The 21,690-nt window shown below is 37.4% G+C and overlaps 1 protein-coding gene across 2 annotated transcripts in view; it reads left to right on the top strand.

Moving 5' to 3' along the window:
* The window catches only part of LOC135712737 (heterogeneous nuclear ribonucleoprotein L-like), a 649,787-nt gene that overhangs the window by 588,917 nt on the left and 39,180 nt on the right, over window positions 1-21,690 (top strand). For both annotated transcript variants that reach the window (XM_065235779.1, XM_065235780.1), the window contains one exon: window positions 6,307-6,399. In XM_065235779.1, the coding sequence (XP_065091851.1) occupies window positions 6,307-6,399 (93 nt within the window). The remainder of the gene's footprint in view (window positions 1-6,306; window positions 6,400-21,690) is intronic.

Raw genomic sequence — 21,690 nt, 5'->3', positions numbered from 1 at the left:
TTTTATGTTTTCAAGGTAATTTACGGCTTATAATATTTATATCTCGAGACTGAAACAACGAAAGCTGCTGTAACAACTTTCATAGCAAAGCTTAATGTGTTATCTACCAACTTTGTGGCCAAAGGTTGACTATTCGAAGTGATTTTATTGAATTTTCACTTAGTTTCATGCTCGAAGATATCTTAAAATGTGAAGAATTTTAAAGTATTTGTTCTACGAATTTTCCACCCATATGATATAAAAATGTGTAGTGTACGGCATAATGTTCCTCATATTGTTCTAGAAGTTTCGTTACAACATAGTTTTCGTGTATATTTCATAGATTGAGAGATAAAAATCAGAAAAGAGGCCGTTTAGCTAAAATTCACAAGACAACAGAACCAATAAAAGTCAATTAGATTGACAGAACATAGTTGCATTGCTTTTCAATGACGACCGATGACTGTTTCATTGATATATGATTTTTTCATAAATATGAATCCTCAGTAGACGTGTTTTTTTTATCAAGCGTTATATAGCGTTTAGCTCGTGACTTTGGCGTGAGAGGTGTGGATGTTAACCACTATACCGGGGTCGCCCCTGTAATCAAATTAAGGGGGTAGTACACTTTGAACGTCCAAAAAGTAAGGCATTTTCGTTAATTTTTTTAAGCAATAAAACACTCAGGGAGGGCAAATATGTTATAACCCATTTATTAGTCATCCTTCGAACTACAATTTGTATTTTTTTGAACTCGATTGGTGTCTCCCCGTGGCCGGTGCACCAGGTCGCGCGGGCGTCCTCGCGCGGAAGTCGGAAAACGGCGTGGGAAAATACTCCTTTCCATGTGATCCTGGAACATAAATCGAACAAAAATCCTGATTAGTAATGAAATTTGGGTTAGAAATACGTATTTCGATTTTTTTTAAATTAATTTTTTCAAAAGTTGTGGCCTTAGGAAAAAAAAGTCCATTTTTTCACCCTAAAAATGCTTACAAAATCGTGGATTAAAAATCCATTTTTGACAGAATCGAAAATGTGGATACGTATTTCTAAGCAGAATTTAATTCTGAACATGAAAACCTAGGCGATATTCAAATTTGATGATAACTGGTTAGAGTTATTTCCCACGCCAGTTTGAAAAACCCCGTTTCGAGATAAACGCGTTTAAAGATAAAATTGCTCTCTCAGCGCGCCGGTACATATTTTAGGAAATCGCTTCGTAAAGCGGTAAGGAATATCTTTTCTAAATTAAAGTATACATCCCAAGGAACATTTTAAGCCAAAAAAAATGTATTTTTTTTGAAAAATCAAAGTGTACTCCCCCCTTAATCAACTTGTTCAAATTGATAATTATTCCACGTGTTTTTCCTATCAATAGTGATACTCTTTCAGGTGTTATTAAAATTGCGGTTCAACGTAAAACGTAAATTTTTCTGTGCAAAGCTGTGTATTTTACAGCATTTTTTTTCAAATGATTCTCAATAGTATAAAAATTCTACTGAACGATGAGAAACCAAAGATCACAAAACTGCGTTACTGTATATTTATACATCTAAAAATTAAGGTGAGACACCTGTTGAAGTCTCTAAAAAAAAGGGTAATTTTTGTTATTTTTTTTTTTTAGAACATTAGAATGAATGCAACACTTTGGGTTTTCAGCTTTATTTTCGAACATGTTCAGCCCAAAATATTAATGTTTCCGCTGTTGGCAATCCTTTTCTCGAAACCACATATTGTTACCTTACAAGACAGGGATCTCGGAGACTATTCGATCAATTTAGCTGATTCTTCTGTCCGCAATGTAAAAATCTAACATAGGATTTTTCGGATATTCAAACTTTTCGATTTTTTACGCTTATTTGAGTAGCAATTTTTTTAACGAATAATTGAACGTTTTTGACGTAGGATTACCGCTTTCGGCAACATATTGGAGGTGCAATTTCAAAAAATCGACCGCGTTACAAAAAGTGGTCAGGTTTTGACTACTTATAACTCTGTCAATAGCGGATGGATTGTAATTCTAAACAAACCAATCCATTTGAATTTTTTTCTACGAATCTGCTTTATCAATTTTTAATGATCGGATTCAGTAGCTCTTCGTGAGTCGCTGTGGGTTATCTATTCCAAACGAGTCACCCTCGTTCCAAACAACATGCAGCTCGCCAGCCTCATCTGTTTTGAACACCCTAATAGCTTAGCATCACGCAACCATCACGGCAAAACGGTCATTTTTCAGAACCACCATGAATTTAATAAAGAGTATTTTCTGGACATTTGTGAAAGTCTTCAATTGGATGCCAGTTCCCAGAAGTTTAAATCTAAAATAACATGTATTTTTAAGACAACATTGGGGGTGCAATTTCAAAAACCAAAGTCGGTCGCAGCATGAACGTGATCTGATGGATTTTACTTCTTAATACGTCAATCGATAAGAATTTTTTTCAAGAATCTGTTAAAATTAAGACTTTATCAATTTTCAATAGGTCAGTATTGATATTTGCGTGAATGTGCAACTGTTGCTATGATAATTAAAAATATCACTGATTGCCTGCGAAAAACGCTTTCCCTAACACAGATTTCAATATCGAATTTCGTCCGGTCTCTCCGATCGGTGTGTATTCAATCACCGCGTATGGTGAGTGGTGGTATCCGGTCGTCATCAGCAGCAGCAACAGCAGTGCTTTCAGCACGTGGCGTTGTACATTTGTCTCCAGTACACAACGAAAGGCTTCCCGCAAGCAGCTACCTATCAAGACTGCCCTCAAGAGCCCTCGATTCACGGAAAAAGTAGGAAGAAGCCGCACCGCTACTGATCGGATTCAGTTGCTCGTCTTGAGACGCTGTGGGTCATCTATGCCAAAATGCGTCACCGTTGTTCCAAACAACATACAGCTCGCCAGCCTCATTCGTGTTAAACACCCTAATAGTCCGTAATATTGTGCCCAAGCATTAATTCCGAAATTAAGCATTTTCGATCAAATTTTAATTAACAGCCATTTGTCTAGACAAAGCCAGATTTTTATCGTTGGATCCATTCTTAAGATCTAAAGACCAACGTTAGATAAACTGTCCCTTTTTCTCTCACATGATGCATATCTATATTTCCCAGTCATTCATATCACACATCTTTTACAACTACACTTCTCACTATTCACTGCTGACGCATTATTTTCTCATATTAGTTTTTCGCAATACCAGTAATTACATTTCATCTCATTCCTCTTGTCTCATAATATCTCACTCCTGGATCCCATTATTAATCTCACTCCTATTTATTTTCATCTTACTCATTGATTTATCATTTATTATATCTCACTTCTCACATCTCATCAAATACATTTTCAATTCTCACTTTCCATATCTTGCTGCAAAAAACCTCACTTATCACATCTCACTTCACATCAGTTCGCTTTTTGTTATTGTCGAGACCGACGGCAACAGTTGTAGTTGTCGATTGCAGCATTTGTTTCGGTGCACTTTGTTCAACGACAACGACATTCGAAATAATGTTCACTCAGCGAAATAATCAATCGATATTGATAAGATTTCCTTATGCTTATTTATTTATGGACCGAATCATTCAATGGAGTGAGACTCTTTGTTGATGGCGATCCCAACATTGACCGATCCCTTGGGTTTCCAAACAAGGGGTATCAGAATATTGCAGGAAACTAATCCAGCTACAAATTGAACACACATTTTTATATAACACCAATATTGAATGACACTACATCTCTTTTCAACTCCAACTAACCATGCAAGGTGCTGGAATCAAGTTTCGACGTCCAACCAGCCATCGACATCTTGCCATGATCCACCAAGGGTGTGGCGCATCACTCACATCAACTCCGAGGCTTCATTACTGCAGGAAGAAGTAAATATTCGAAGCATTAAGTCTGTAATTGCTACTTGTTGGTTGCTGCGCTGCAACAAACAGAGAGTAGCAATTTAAGTATTGTATGTTTTGTGTAAGCTGACATTTGTGCGTTTTTGAAGCCTTAGACTATCAACCTTAACGAGTATTGTTTTTACATTTTGTTATTTTTTCGTTAAACTTCATCCAAATTTGCTGAAACTGGTTACAAGCGGTCACACATAATTCATGGAGATTGACCAGAATGTTTAATCTTTAAAATTTGTCAAACCTCTCAACGGAATCCCTTTATCAAGAGCTTTGAGTGTGTTTGTTTATTCCCCTTAAATTCCGTTATAATTGCTTATTTTTTTGACAGATACGCGTATTTCGTCTACTACTTGCAGACTTCATCAGTGCCAAGTACTCCACACCAGATTTTTTTTTAATTTATAAAAGAGTTAAACAGTTAAACAGTTCAGAAAAAGTCTAGAACAACATTTTTCAATAACTGGCGAATAAGTACACACATGGCCTGGTCTGCATAGATTTCAAATCTTCACTCTTTTTGTGAACGATTGAGACCAGTGTTTGGCAAATTAGGACAGCCATTTGGGGTTGTACGGAATGGTGATGTAGGACTACTTGGTCTTATATAATAAAAGCTATTTGTTAACTGCAGCAGGAGCTTGTGTTTTATGTAGGAGCGGGGTTCTTTCTGTTTATACTCTTTAGTATGACGCGCTTGGCATAGATGGCCCACAGTGACTCACGAAGAGCTATATCGATCAATAGCGGTGCGGCATCTTCTTCCTTCTATGTTCAACGCCATGCACCGAAAGCACTGCTGCTGCTGCTGATACCCTTCGACCGTACACCACCACACACGGTGATTGAAACTGAATTCGATCAACGGTTGAGGGCAGCCTCGATAGCTAGCTGCTTGTGGGGAGCCTTTCGTTGTGTACTGGAGAACGCCACCACTCACCACGCGGTGATTGAATACACACCTTTTGGTGAGACCGGATGGACTTCAACTTTGAAATCTGTGTTAGAGAATTCGCTTTTCGCCGCCAATCGGTGATAATTTTAACTATCATAACAACAGTTGCACATTCGTGCAATTTTCAATAGTGACATTTTGAAAAATGATAAAGTCTTAATTTTAGCAGATGCGTAGAAATATTTTTGATCAATTGGTGATAAATTTATTGTTATTGGTTCAGGGGCAGCTGAGTTATTAACGTTCAAAATCTTTCATAATTTTGTTACATGTTCCATTTTTGGTTTTCACAAAGTGTACCGCCATATAGAAATCACAGACGTAGTCCTACGTTAAAAAAAAACAAGTTGAAATCGCTCCCCTGTTAAGGGTGGCTCGTAGAAGTTAATTAATAGGCTAGGAAATTAATTGCCCAGAAACGTATTCCATGTCCATTCCTAGCAAACCAACTTTCTTCCTCAATGAACAGACACATTCCACCTTCATCCGTTTCGTCGGACCGTTGACGTGGGACGAAACAAATTGCAAATTTATTTAATTTAGTCCGTGACGTTTGGCTGCAGAAGAAATAGTGCTGACGGGGCATCATCAGCGATGTTGGCAGCACAAAAAGCACACGTACCGTCATCTCAAAGTAACTACTTTTCCCCATTTCATCAGCGGGGAACCCTTTCTACTGGGGGTGAGTTCGCCCACAGCTAGCGGATACATATTTGAAATATTTTGATGAAATAGGTAAATAATTCTTAACTTACATTTGCACGCTGTCGTGATGCTTTCTGCCCGGTGACTGCAAAAGACAGCGCAAGGAATTTTCCCCCTTTCCTTGGCAATGATTGTTGAATTGAAATCAGTAGCAATGAGCAAACACCCAGCACAAACAGATAGAGAGCACTTGGGCATGCTTTCTCAAGTTATTTATTTCAATGATTTTCCTCTGGTTGTGTTTGTTATTGTTTTTGCTTGCCAGTCACCAGCCAGGTTTTTGCTGTTCGGTTCTTATGATCCGGGCCATTTCTCATGTTTTTCCTGGGCATTTGTTGCGATACTGATGATTTAAATTTAATAGACCCTTGTTATTTTTTTTTTCGTTCCACTAACTCAAGTGTCGTCCTGCCGTTTACCGTGTCTTCTGCATCGTGCGAAAACAGCGTTACAGCGAAAACTGATTTATTTCCGCTTTTTATGTCGGCCAAGTTTATTGCATTTGTTCAGCGGGAAAATACGGTCCAATCGGTTCGGTTTTTCTGTTTTCTCCGAAGGGGTCTCGAAAGCGGTGGCAATCATTCGATTTTCACTGTTATCTTTTAATTGAATCACGCCGAAATGATCAATGGTCAGCTTTTCAGCGGTGATTTCCCAAGTGGAAAAGATTTCCTCCGTTTCGCGTGCTTGTATAAATAACCAACTGAACATGACTTTTCAAGAGCAAATTTTGATTGTTTGTTTTCCGGTTCTCTCATTCCAGGGCGCAGTGATGATGGTCTACGGACTCGACAACAACACGGCCAACACTGATAAGCTGTTCAATCTCTTCTGCCTGTACGGAAATGTTGTCAGGGTAAGTAGCGTGGAACGATAAGAATATTGTTTTGGTTAAATATGTTAAATAAGTCGTATCATTTTGCGGGATGGTTAGATACGAGGATAACTTCCGAAATCCTACACAGAAAAACAAAATGAATTCTAATCGTCGCGTAAAATATGCCTCGTGTGATTTTGAGTTAAACTTGTATGAAATCATGGATAAATCTACTGGTAGGACAAAGGTAGATGGTGTTAAATTGCGCGGGCGTGAGTTTTCTATCTGAAAAGTGCATCCTTGAAATATTGTCAGTTCACGTCTTTCGTAAATATAAGATCTAATGTTTCATCAGCTATCTTGACTCAGATGTCAAATGTAAGCCCGGAGGACCTCGAAGGATGACAAAGCAAACTCATAAGTCAAGATTAGACGACTCTGATGACAAGCAAAGAGAACTCTGGATCTATACAAAGTTGACGAAAGAGGAAAGTCCAGTCGATCCGAAATACCGTTTCCGTGCTACAATTTTTTGAAAAATTTCAAGGACGCAATTTTTTAAATTTTGCTATATCCAAAATTGCCGAATTGAGCAAAAATGTGGATCATTGACAATTACAATTACACGAATTTGCTTGACATGCCGATTCGAGATTTTGTCACCTTCTATTTCGATAACAGGCTTAGTCCTTGTCTATGATCTAGCGTGAAAAATAACCAGACCCGAAGCTCTCTGGGTTCCACCCAATACATGTTGCCAATCTTTGAAAAGTATGATATAACAATCGGAAAATGTCATTTTCTACGCGCATTTCTCCATGAGTCAGTAAGTTAATTTCAACGGTATTTTACAAGGCGAGCGATGACCCAATTTCATCGCATTGCAAGCTTCATACAATTTTCGCACATCACGTTAATTTCGCCACGTCCAGCTTAACGGTTCATGGATTTAACAACAACTATATGTTGAGCCCACTTCACTAGAGCTAGACCTTTCGTCATAGATTCATTATTCATTATATCAAAATAGGTATGTCACGGAAATTAAACGTTCCAGCAAAAACTAGTCTTCCAAATCATTTCGATTGAATGTACAAATGACCATGTTGTAGTATTCCTACAAATTGAATCTGGTTCTTGTATCAAACATACACTAAAATATTTCATTCCCTCCACTCGCCCTTTTTGACTTCAAATTGTATGAACGCAAACTGAATCAACCGACAAACTACCACTCGCTGGAAAAAGGAAAAACTTTCCCCTATCGCGCGCCTTCTGGCAAATTTGCAATTTACTTTACAAAGAAGGTCCCAAGCAGAAAACCAAGTCCGTCCACCGGAGTCTGATCCGAAATGCATTCGACTGTGTGTGTGTGTGTATTATGTGTTGCTTACTTAGTCAAAAGTTCATCGTTTGCTTTACGATTTTTCTGAACCCATCAACCAGACAGATAACAGTGAATTACATGGGCCACATGGGACATTGAATCCTCACTATGTATATTCAAAATTTCCATCACGTGTCAGTGACGTCTAGCGAATGGTCAGGATTGTCCCCCAATGAGACCACAATCATCACAAAGAGAGGCTACCGGGGTGGAATTATTTGGCTATAAATACAAAATGAAGCAATGAAGATTGTCCCCGGTGTCAGCCAAGGAGGGCCTTCACTAATACAATTTATGCTCCATGACAACGACGACAGTTTGATTTCATCCGATGGGGAGGATTATTATGATCAATACCGAGAAGCTGACGCTCCTTAGTGAGCGGAGGCGGATCATCGCCGGTGGTGATAAAGATTGTGACCAAAATGTTGTGTCCATCGCAATAAAATCTTTGGTTTTATTATCTTATATCCTGGTCATCTTCCAGCTAGAGAGAAAGATAATATGGGGTGTTGATCCTAGACCATGTTACTCAGTAAAGACAGAAGCGATACGACTCAACGAAACGATGAATTGCGTCGTCCATAGAGTGGCAACGACTCGACTACACCGACAGCTCCTTTGCTATGGTGATTGTTATTGATGAGAAACGTCTCCGTCTTTTTCTGCTGTGTGCGAGGATTCTACATCTGATGAAAAGGGTATCCCTCGATGACTGGATCGGGTCAACCGTTGGGGGGGGGGGGGGGGGTTGCGTTTGATGCTGAGACCTCAAATCAGTCAGAGGCGAGACGTGTATAGTGCTGACCTAGACAGCCTGTTCTACTGGGAAAGAAGATTGAGACAAATGTAACCGAAAGGGTTTCTCCTTTTGCACCATTTTTGTGATAATGTGATCAACGGTGTTAATGAGAGATGATCAAATGATATAGTTAGAGTCTGGGAAATGCAATACTGTGCTGTGTGCTGGATACTATACTGCCTATAATTGTATATCAGTCGTATATTGATATTCGTCAATTTTAAGATAATAATGCTATCCACTATCAATTGGCATCTACATTCATAACACATGAAAAATGTGAAAACAACATCAAGTCCCATCAAGCAAAGTAATCGCATATCAGTCCCATTCTGAACCGTCCACAAGTCAAGTTACAGTTCTGTTTTTTGTTTCGCCATATTTTTCGCTGATATAACTAATTGTGCAGGCTTCATTGCTACCGATTTTAACTTGAAAAAATATCAAGTAGATCACTATGATTTTTAGAATATTTACATGGAATTGCACTCCGTAACTTCAACTGCTATTTTCTCAATGCCTACTTTTTCCATATGGGACTGATATGGGATTATAGGCAGTATAGATATTAATATAAGATCAAAAGCACGCCCTTTTGTCAGTCAAAATTGGATTCCTTAGCAACAAAATTAAGGAATGACAATTATAATGACCATGCATAAGAACCCTAGTTAACCACTTCAAACTAGGCTACCGTAAAACGGGGTAACATTGATAGTTTTTTAAAGTATATTCTAAATATTTTTTACAGCAATGACTGTTTTTCAAATTTTATATTTTTAAAACAAGTACTGAGGATTCAAGAGTTAATTCGTTAGTAATATGTTGAACGAAAATTAAAGCATTTGCACTATTTTTTTAGTTTTGTGACCGAACTTCAGTATTTTGATTTGGGGTTACTTTGATAATGCTCGATGAATGTAGAAAAAAATTAGTGAAACTCAAACAATTTAGTTCTTTAAATATGAAACTTTAAATGAGTATATAATCAGAAAACTTTATAAGCAATAAGAATACAACATTGAATTTGTGATGGCTGTATCGGAAATACATTTCATAAGTGATGGTTTGAGTGGTTTTTCAAAAAGGCGAAAAACACGAAAATGGTTTTTTAATATTTTAATAAAATATGTAACACATTCTACATAAAAACTATATACGATATCAACGGAAATACCCTAAGCTTCAATATGGAAACAAAGTTTCTTATTTGAAAAAAAAAAACACAGCGAGTAAATTTATTCTTTTTATTATACTATCAAAGTTACCCGCATTATCAAAGATACCCCGTTTTACGGTACAACAAATAGAAGATAAGGAATCACATAGATGAAGACTAACTAACTCATTTTTTCCTTGTTTCAAGATCGTCCTCGGTGGACAAAACCGAGTCTTGTCACTATCAAGAAGGTATACAAATTAACAAATACTAAGATGTGTTCTTTTGATTACTGCAAAATCCTGATCCCCTAGTTTGAAGTAGTCAGGGCTAGGAATCGGTGGTACATCTTACATCCCGTCCGTAACGTACCACGAAGAGGTGATCTACCCACGTTATGGGGCCTTCTTCTTCTTCTTATTCTTCTTCTTCTTCGTCGCATTTCAAGCTTATTGCTTATCGCATATAAGCTTATTGCGTGCTCTCAATTTAGTATTCTAGATGCACTGTCACAGTTATTAATTGAAAGTACAATCATACTCTATGCCTAGGGAAGTCGAAAAAATTTCCATTCCGAAGAATTCTTACACAGGGACCGGAAATCGAACCCAGCCACCTCCAGCATGATCTTGATTTGAAGCTGCGCCTTTACCGGCTTAGCTAAGGCAGGTCCCTAAGAGACTAAGAATGTTTCGAAGATCCAAAGTAAAACATTAAGATTTTTACACAACCTGGGATTTTGGGAATAAAACTACAAAATCTTAGTAAAACCAGCTTCAGAAATAAAACAATATTGACGATTAAATTGCATGGAACAAAATATTAATTTCAAGACTTGGAACATTGAATCATCAATTGGATGCAATTTGAATTCTTGTTTGCTATATATCATGTTTAAGAGTCGGGGCTCTAAGCCGCCGAGTCTGTCTCTTCGAATTCATTTTAATGTGGACATTCTTATTAATTTTCACAAAATAAAAGCAATTAAGAATGCTTTCATAATTTTAATTTCTGCTGTACAACCCAAGTAACATTTCACGTTTTATGAAGTACTATAAGGCTACTATAAAACAAAATTCACAAAACCCTGATCAAGACAGCTTTGCCTTTATTACATCCACCAAAACCTCCTTAAGACTAGAATCTGTCTAGTTGGCCCGCCCCGACGAAGGATTTGAATGCAGTGAGAACCATTTGGAATCCTTATTAAAACTACAATAAAAGCCTTTTGCCACCAATACTGGTGCCATTTACATTTGACGCTCGCTAACCGCACTAAAAATAAAGCATCAATCAAGATAAAATGGGATACATAAATATCATCTGATCTTGTCACATTCATTGTTCAAAGATGAATCTGTCAAAAAATCCACATAAATTTCCTCATAATTAAAATTAAAAAAAAAAAATACAAAAATTATCAAAACAGTTCTCATTTTGTAGTCTATTTTTAGGTAATAGATTAAATCTAATGTGGAATTTGCTTCGGAAGATCGCAAAAAATAAGTCCGCCTTCGGAAATCGTTGATTTTACTTATTATTTTTAATTTAGGAGAGAAAGTACCTATAGTTATTTTTATATTAATCATTGTGTCCAGCCGAGAGATTTTTTTTTGTAAATGACTAACATCTTGATAAATGAAGACAGTTAAAAACAAATGGAATAATACCAAAATGTGAAAAAGCTATTTTGCTTTCATGAAATCGCTAACAAATGCAAAACGTTTTAATTCGGCTTTAATGAAGATAATTTGCGACTGAATCGTTTTTATCTGAGGCCATTTTGCTTGATCCTATTCCATTTAGTTTTATTACGGCATTAATGGTTTCAAAGTTGCCTGGAAAAAGTTAAACGTCAAAATTTTTTTATCTTTCAACAGTTTTGTTGTTCGATCATTGCATCGAGCTTCTACTCCAGCGTTGCGTGGCATCCTCGATAAGGGCGATTATCTTCCATTGGAAGCAGTTTATCAGGAAGTGTTAGAGTTATAAAACCACAATAATTAGTGTGAAAGCCAAAAGGCTGTTAAATTGTTACTTGGGAAGTAGCGTGTATGAGCAAAATGAGGAGGACGATGACGACTTTAATGCCTTGAGACAGAATCCATCGAAGCAGAATTTGCTGAAACCTGTCAATATTATTTTGCTGTGCTTATTTTATAATTTTTTAGGTGAGACAATCCCCTATCTAATCGTAATGTTTATTTGTGTGATTGTATTGTTGGTATTGTTGTTTACGAGAAATCGACGATGAAACTCAAAAGTGACAGTTACGTTATATCGAGGTATACCTGTATTATATATATACCTATGTTGGGGATTGGGAGTGACCATCAGGGCACCCAATTGAAGCGATTTGGATGGGGAGAGTGCAATTGTCAACTCCCTATTGTTAACATTTAGTGGATAAAGAGAGGGCTCTTCTCCACACCCATTCTGACATCCTTCTGTTTGACGGCTTGTTTTTTGACCAATTGTATGATCATGCTGCTGGATGGAGATTCTTTGCTTTCCCATGGAGGCGTATAAGTGACTTTGCCTATCGATTCACCCAAGCCGTTTTTGGCCCTTTATACAGTGACATATTGAGGATAAGCAGAGGTTATTAAACTTGATCAAATCAAATAGTGAGGAGAGCCCACTGCTATCGGACTTAGTTTTCGTGTTACAATGAGTGGTAGACAATTATCATCATTATCATCATTGAATTCTTTTCTATATTCCGTTGGAATTGTCCTATGAATCTTATCATTATCTCCATGGAATTCTCCTCGGAATATCTGTGTCAGAACTACCTTGTAATTCTGCTAAGTATTTCTCTTGTAATCTTCCCTTGGAATGTTGCCAAACAAATGATATTCTCCTTGAAATTCCATTGAAATTATCTTCTGATTTTGAATCATTTGAATCGTTTTTTAAATGCGTTACAGATGGCAAGCACGACTTTTATAGGCATTTCCCATATTCTTTGGATTATTGCTTTTAATTGGATCAAATTAGATACCCTGTGCTCGTTTACCTTCGACTTATAGCCCATTTACCTTTGGCTAAAATGTTGGTCAAATTATCTCTGCATCAGCTCTGAACGAGCTTGCTGTGCGAGAGGATGCTCCATCCTATTTAAACACTTGGTTTGACAACTTTCTCCAAAAAAATCCGTTTCATAATATACAGCGTTAACTTTTCGCACTTGCATATTCCTCCAGAAACCATCACTGGAACGGTACTGTGGAACCGTGAAATATTGCTGACACTCCCTGACCCATTTTCCGAGGTGGAAGCCCACAATCTGTCGTTTTGAACATTATTACACTGCTCCAGAGTAATAGGTCAAACTATTTCCCAGCGTGCCGTGATAGTTGAAGAATTGCCCTTGCGAGTCTTATTTTCTTTGAAGCTTTCCGTTTCTTGAAATGTCGGGTCAAGTTTCAGGACATTATGCAAGAACGATTTCGAAATATTAAGATCATCAGCCATTTTACGTACGAACGCTGGGATTTTACGTCAAGTCCTTTTTCTGGCTATTTTAATAACTCGTTCCGTCCTCACTGAACGTGCTCGGCCGGATCACTTACGGTCATTCAACGAGGAAGTGTCATGGTACCTTCTGATGATCCAATAGACAAAATCACGCTTAATTCCTAGACTTTTCATTTTTTTTTTTGAAAATGGAACTCGGGCGTTCGACTTTCAAGATTTTTTTCTACAAACTCCATAGTCTCTGCACCCAAAATTAAATCAAGAAATTCATTTTTCGATTCTTTTTGAATTTTGACACTTCAATTGACTTTTTTTAATTCGCTTGAATTCCAATGACATTTACCTCAAAATTGTCTCAACAATTTGCTCAGCATAATCTTGGATTTCTCCTTTCAATCCTTCTGACAATTCACATGGAATTCTCCACACAATTATCTAAAAAATATTTTCGTAGAATTGCATTGGAATTGTACATAAACAAATCCATTTTCCTTCGGCGCCAGTGGTATAGTGGTAAGCGTGATTACCTCTCACCCAGGCCTATGTTCAATCCCAGTCGGCGCCGCCGGGATGTTCTGAGGCATAACATCACTGATCACGCCTTCCTTCGGAAAGAAAGTAAAGTCGTTGTTCCCCGATTCATGAGTTAATGGGTCGATAGGTAGGGTCCAGGTGTGAGAGCTGCCTTCCTAGCGCCGGTAGCATTGGTGCTCAGCACGGAAAACAAGATCGACGGAAAACAAATCAAGGAAAAAAAAATCAATTTTCCGTGGTATGTTTCGCGGGTCTTGGAATCCTTTTCATTGTCTTCATGAAATTTTCACCACCAAAGCTTTTTTTTTTAAATACTCTGAACTCTCACACTTGACTTGAAGATCTAGTCAGAATTCTTGTAGAGTTCTTCCGAAAACTCCCTTGAAAATTCTCTCTCAACTACTTTAGTGTTATACCTTGAATTAAATCTAAAATTTCAACAAAATTTACTATTTTTTAATAGTGTTTCTAAGGATAAAGTCATCATAAAAACATAGTCCAAAGGTCTTCCATTACAAGGTCCAATAACTTTTATGTTTAAATCGAAGTATATTTTTTCCTGGTGTGTCATCGAAATTCACGGGTTTTTCCTGATTTCCACCAAATGTTGAACTGTCCAACGCTGAGAACGGTGTTACTCATTTCTAGTCCCGCGTAGTAAAATTTAGATAACAATGCTCTACCACCCTGAATTAACCCCTTTATAACTTGAATAAATCAACCAAATGACTCTTCCATCTTCTTGAAAACCAGTATAGCACAAGTTGTATATGTAGTTGTATATGTTCATAGAGTATCATCAAAAGCAACACAGTCCGCATCAAATGAGAAAACTTCACTCACACGATACGTGAAATTCGTCAACGAACAAAATGGCCTATGCTAACATGACGTAGCAGTTGAGGGAGGAAGGAGGGTATTTCTGAAGTTGTGACCGACCATGTATTAGGTACTGCATTATACGCTACGAGGGGTGAGGAGTAATTAATATTCGAGAACGGGCATGCATATCAACAACCGAAACTGCAGCCAGCAATGTAAATCGTTTCCTTACCACCACCTTGAGTGGTTGAACCTAGAAAGGTACGGAGAGAGCCGACTGACCATAAGTGATGCTTGATGGATGCCATTTACTTGATAGATTAGTTGAACGTCGGATTGCGCTGGTCATGTTGTGGAATTGAATCATCAAAGACCATTTGTTGTTCGGATGCTGGGGCGGGTGGATGAACAGGCTTTTTTGAAACCACCACATCAACATCATAGTTCGATTAAACGTGTGAAATATGCCATGCTAATTAATTTGATTGATAACTGGCACTGGTCGCAGTGGTTCCGTCTGGTGTAAGCATAATAGACTGGTTCAAGAAGTAACACCCAACAAGTGACCAAATGACAAATCAAACGCATTCATGGACCATGCTACTAGAAGCACTTTCGCACAGTGGGGTATTTTTCCATTCTAGCTGGGCAAAAATATTAAACCACCCCAACTTGTCCAAAGCTCATTTTTATGATAGACTTATAATGATGTTAGGTCAAACAACCCAAGTAAAAAATTTGGTTTTATGAGGGTTCTGTAGACCATGATTTAAACTTGTAGTGCTTTAAAACCACTATAAAACTTGCAATGTTACTTAGGAAGGGCTGGGTCATGTTTTGCGAGGGAGGGTCTCTTTCTGAAGAAGTTTTTTTTTTGAAAATTTGTACATTGAGTAACATTTCTGATTAAGTTGCCGGCAAAGGACGAAGTGTTGAGAAGTGTATACTATAAATAGCAAAAATAAAACAATGTACACTGAAAGAAAAACACAAATTTGTAATATTTTTATATGAATGGTTTAAGCTAAATTTTGCGCCAAAAACCTCTGTTTGTTTCTGTATTTTTGATTTTAACTAAAGATAACATTTCAATATTCCCTACAACTTTGTGTTTGACCTAGAGTCGGGCATTTTACATAGCAAAATATTTTCATCTTAATTATTATCCAAATTTTTCATTTTCTCTCTTTTACTAATAATGTTTATTGGAGGCGAACCAGCCTCAGGCTGAAAGCCTCCTTAATAAAAAAAAAACCTAACCTAACCTAACCTAACCTTACCTTACCTAACCTAACCTAACCTAACCTAACCTAACCTAACCTAACCTAACCTAACCTAACCTAACCTAACCTAACCTAACCTAACCTAACCTAACCTAACCTAACCTAACCTAACCTAACCTAACCTAACCTAACCTAACCTAATCTAACCTAACCTAACCTAACTTAACCTAACCTTATAATGTTTACAAATATTATATTTTTCAGTATAAATGATAAAAAATTCAATTAATAAGTAACATTTTCACCTTTAGCAGCTTATCAATACAGAAAGTTGTTAACGTGATTCAAGTTAAAACAAAATGTTGAAGGCAACCCCTCCTCCTCGAGTGTACCCCATTAGGCATAAATACATTAGGCATACGGACGTTAGGCATACGGACGTTAGGCATAATGGACGTTAGGCATAATGGACGTTAGGCATAAAATACCTTGCTGCTGTGCAACTCTAGAAACCTGTTTCGAGCATGGTAAATAATGCTTAAATTAGGCTAAGCGTTGAATAACAATGATACAAGTTAAACAAACATAGTTTATTTAATAAGCACAGTTTGGAATCCATTATTTATCATATCATAAGTGACGTAGCTATATATTTATTTAGATCCATAGCGGTTAAGTAATCTGGCAATGAAAACTCAGCATAGTTTTGAACTATATCTTGAAATCAATCGCATCTAGAAATAAAAAAAACCACACATTTGTTGTAATATATTCTTACACACATATTGCAATTGTCAAAGAAGAAAAGGTTTTCCTCAAAGAACAGCTCATGAAATAAAGAATGGTGAATTCTGTGATTTTTTATTCAATAACAAAAAAAAACAGCTAAGGTTGAATAAAATATGATGCCAAAGAACAGCTCATGAAATGAAGAATGGTAAATTCTGTGGTTTTTCATTCAAAAATAAAAAAAAAAACATACCTGCTGCTTCCAGGATTTCCTGCCATACTTTTCGATACAACGATTCTGTTTTTGTTGTCATCAGAATGAAAACTAGCGGAACCGTCTGCTGATGTGAGGGAGCGATACTTCCATGAACAGTGACGAGTTACCGAAACAAACAAGGAACTGTGGCAAACGTACCATCTGTAACCCAATACTTTGCCTGTCCAAGACGTCGCAAGTTTTCATGAGTTCCAAAAATTAAGGCTATTGCATTATTGTCACCGAGGTCAGCAATCAATAGACAGTCCCCATTATCATCCTTCTGGAATTCATCGGGTGGATTATGCCTAACGTCCATTATGCCTAACGTCCTTTATGCCCAACGTCCATTATGCCTATCGTGCATTATGCCTAACGTCCGTATGCTTAACGTCCGTATGCCTGACGACCGTATGCCTAACGTCGTGTACCCCTCCTCCTCTAAATACAAGACCTGCCCTTTTTTGATCAAATTTCAAACAAAAATCTTCATGACTAGCAAAACAAAAGCGATTTATAAAATGTCAGTAAAAGCATTTCACTTCCATACATATGTGTCATCACAGAATATGTTATCTTTCTTACCATGATATATTGAAATACTACATTTAAATGGACGAAATGTTTGAATGAATTCTAAATTTAGCCAAATCAACTGATATCATGTTGAATAAATATTTCAATAAATCAATGCACATTTGTTATAAACAGATTCAATTGTAAGAAAACTACAACGATCATTTCGAGCGATTTTGCACGAAGTAAAAATAGCCAAACGTTGTGAGCTTGAATAATAAATAAAAAGGTATGAAACATTGTTCTCCTATCTTTCGGCTATGCAATGCAACAATTAAAGATTAATTTTTATTAGTTTTAAAAATCGACTTTTGGCCAGTTAGATTAGAAGAAATACCCCTCCGTGCATCGTCGTTGGCAGGCGCAGTACCAAGCCGCAATTGACCGATATTCGGTTGTCCGTCCATCCTTCCTTCCGCTTCATGTGCGTGCATTTTGACTGATTGACGGTAAATGTGGTCGCGTGATAGATTCGTGAAATATTGCTCGACACTTGGATGATGTTCAATCACTGCCGGTGCTGTCACGCACGCATGCATGCATTTGTTCGTGGGTTCGGACAGAATTGGACTTGGATTGAGGGCTCTGCATGGTTGGTGGTTTGTGAGAAATGTTCGTACGGTTTACTTATGGCGGTCATAAATATCCCCACTCCATCCACAATAAATGGCTGTTCAAACTAACTTTGATGTCGTCAACGGGGGAATTGATTTATGACGATGTGGTGTCGCGCAGATTCGCAGCGTTTGCGGTCAATTATTAAGTGTGCATACAATCGTATCCCACTGCTACACTGTTCTTTGGTGACGTACACACTGAATTCAGATCACCGAAGTCGGTAATTATAGCTGAAATGGCTGGTAAAATTTCAAGTGACCGGTACACGTAAGAAATCAATAAAATCGACCAATTTCATTTTTCATCATTAAATGGGTATGTACCAGAGCTAGTAAATGACATAAAATAGATGGGGTCACGACATTTTTCCTCCATATGTTTTAATAGTGAATTTACTTTTGGAAAAAAATTTCTCGTTACCACCTTCTGTAGAAGTTCGGAATACATTCTCTAATTATTGAACATTCAATTATTTTTAAACTTTAACCGGAAAGTTCCGTAGTTCAAAAACCGAACAGCAGAGGCCTGGATTAGTGTATAGATATTTAAAATCAATAGCTATTTGTAAATAAATAGAAGGGTTAACTGTTGAATCAACTGAAAAAAACCGTGACGAAAACAACTCACCATGCGTCTCCATCGCGAACGAATGGCCAATGCCATCTTTCTCTATTGCAATAATTTAGTTGATGAGCGCTAAAATAAGCTTTCTGTAGCAATTGTTGCGATGAATTCTAACAACACATTTGTCAACGTAACGTACATTTCTAATCATCTCGGTTCAAGAGTGCACGATGCGGCTAAGAAGAATGCTCGGCCACATTGCGACAGCTATCCATTCTTCTAGATAGAGCACCACAATGACGACGCTGACGACGACGACGACGACGACGATGCTTCGACGCTATGCTATGCGACGACGACGTCTCGAGGACGAAGCCAACGATGACGTTCCGTCCCGCCGATGCACAAGAATTTCGCACTTGTGGATTAAATACACACGGACGCTTTTGTGTTGCTTCGAACGAAAGAGCGAACCGAACCAAGAAGCCACCGAGAAAAACAAATATCAAGTGGCAGATAAATCATTGTGTGAAATGAGGCATGTGGAAAGTAGATAAGCTCTGATGGTGTGAAAAATTTATTCCTCTCGTTGTCGTCCTCGCACAGCACACGGCCGATGACAGTAACTCGGAATTGGGTCGAATTCGACTGAAATTTGCAAAAAGTATGGTTACTAAATGGATGAGTAAAATTTTCCTCCTAAAAATCGGCTCGAATTTCAGGGAAATCGTAACTGAGTAAAATATTCATTGATTTTCCAGAAAATCTAGTCCACTTTTAAGGAAAATCGAGTAGACTCTCTGTTTGGTAATTTTGAGTAAGATTCGACTCAATTCTGAATTACTCTCATCGACCGTGCAAAGCCCCAGCTACGTTTGGTTTTCTCGGCTGTCGATCGGTGTAGGGACCGACAAGGGCTCACAGCGAGCGTATGTTGAACTTGAAAGTGGAGAGAAAATTGGTAATGCATGATGCATTCTCTGCACAAGTGTGGCTATCCAGAGTCGTAGCACACGCTTTCCTTTGGATAACCAACCAACCAACCAACAAAAGATGAAACTATTTTCTAACCAATATAGCGAGCATTCTTTCTGTCGTTTCACTAGGGAGCAGCATATTCGAATCAACAGTTCATTGGGTATGGGTAAACGAAATTCGTTTAACAGTAATTGATGATTTGCAGATGAAAGTGGTGGGCGAGATTGGGAAAATATGTTCAATGTTCTAGTTATGCGACCAGGCTATCGTCAGTTAAGGCACGGCACTAACAAGCCGGTGGCGGCAGGTTCGATTTCTGGTGCAATGTAAAAATCTTTCGGATTGGAAATTTCTTTGGCTTCCCTGGGTAAGTGTGCCAATTTTTTTGGCACTACGGCTTCAGTTGATGGCCCTAGGGAAGAATTACAAATTCTGTATACTTTTATGCAAATCTGGAATAGAATCTTACATTTCCCGGATGGGTGAAGGAAGAGAAAGTTAGTTAGCTTCAGATAGACTTTTTGCCTTTGGCTGGTTCGTCTCTTATAGGAAGGGGAAGACTAGTTATGGTAATAGTACCAATTATGGCTATAACAAAGACTTCTCTGGGAGACGATCCCACCAGAAATGCTGCCCTCCTTGGCTTTCTGCGGGAGACCGGTTTATATCATTGAAATGTAACTACTCTCGGTCATATCTCAAAAACGACAAGAGACGCCACTCTGAAATGTTCAGGAGAGTTGTTATATTAATTATGAATAGATAGTATTTAAAGGTAAACAAAACTAAAAATATAAGAAAAATGGCGGTTTTCTTAGAGGTCAATTCAGATGTATAATTTATAGTAGTCTCGATTAATTTTTGAATAGGTCCTATGTTCATTTGTCGACCAAAAAATCGATGATTCGCTTTCTACCACGACCAGTCGCAATGATGACAGTTGCAGATCTTCGTAATATATAATCTTACTGCCTCGAAAAAATAATACTTCTTAATATAGAGAAGATATAAAAAAATATAAATTTTGTGTTTCTCCAATCCTAAAGAAAATTTGAGTGTTAAATCATTTTCTTCTATGGAAATAAGTTTTCGGTTTTTTTTTCAGAATCCAATTATTTTTTCATGATAAGATAAAAAAATTGTTTCAAGAATGTTAGTAAAGAATTGATTTTCTTAGATTTTGGATATATTTATATTTTTTTTTTAATTAAAATGTGCCAGAAAATACTATTTTTTTGTATACTATTGAATATCCGTGAATATCATCGAACTTCTCTAAAGTTCTACGGACTTTTCTGAACATTCACTAAGGTTCCTGTACTTCCTCAAAGATTCATGGAACTTTTCCATCAACTCAGTCGAAGCTCCCCGAACTTCTTTCCAAAGCACTGAGCTTATCCAAAGTTTTCTTGGTTTTTAAGAAGATCGCTGAACTTAATTAATTAATTTATCTTTATTAGGGAGGCATCGCTGAACTTGTGGGAAGTTTCGTCAACTTTTACGGTTTTCCATAGCTCACACAAAGTGTCTTAAGCTTCTAGGAAGTTCACTGAATTTCTACAAAGTTTGAAGAACTTGTACGAGTTTCCCATAAGTTGTACAATGTTCCCTAAAAATATACAAAATTTTCTGAACTTCTTCAAAATTCATCAACTTTCACAAAGTTATCTTTATTAACGAGACTTTCAGCCATAGGCTGGTTCATCTCTTAAGGCTACATTAATTCTACCAATATCTCAGAACATCTATGAACTTCTCCGGATCACCTATAACCGAAGACATCAAATCAAGAAGACTGACAACTCTTCAATTTTCTCATACGAATGCTATGAGACAGGTACAATAGCGTCATCTGCCGCTCAAATGTAAATCCTTCGAACGAATTAAATAGCAAAGATTACATCCTCAGAAGAAAGGTTTGTGTATTTGCTCATTTTTCTATGCGTTGCTTCCACCTTCACTCAAGCGCAGCGCTATTGTATCGGTCGCTTGGATTCTGGCAAAGTTGCCAATCTTCTTGATATGATGTCTATAATGATGTTTATAACCTAACCTTTGCCAGATTTTAAAGCAGCTCTCAGAACTTTTACATAAAATTTTGCACTTCTATGAGGTTTAATTAAGTTCCTCGAATTGCCACGTAAACCGCTAAACTCCCACAAAGTTCGCTGCAATTGATTTTCTGCGGAGTTCTCTTACGTT

Source organism: Ochlerotatus camptorhynchus, unplaced genomic scaffold (genome assembly GCF_037179485.1).
Source record: "Ochlerotatus camptorhynchus isolate MF236.1 unplaced genomic scaffold, CSIRO-AGI_Acam_v1.1 ptg000503l, whole genome shotgun sequence".
Taxonomy (NCBI): Eukaryota; Metazoa; Arthropoda; class Insecta; order Diptera; family Culicidae; genus Ochlerotatus; species Ochlerotatus camptorhynchus.
This window is presented reverse-complemented; position numbering and strand designations above follow the sequence as displayed.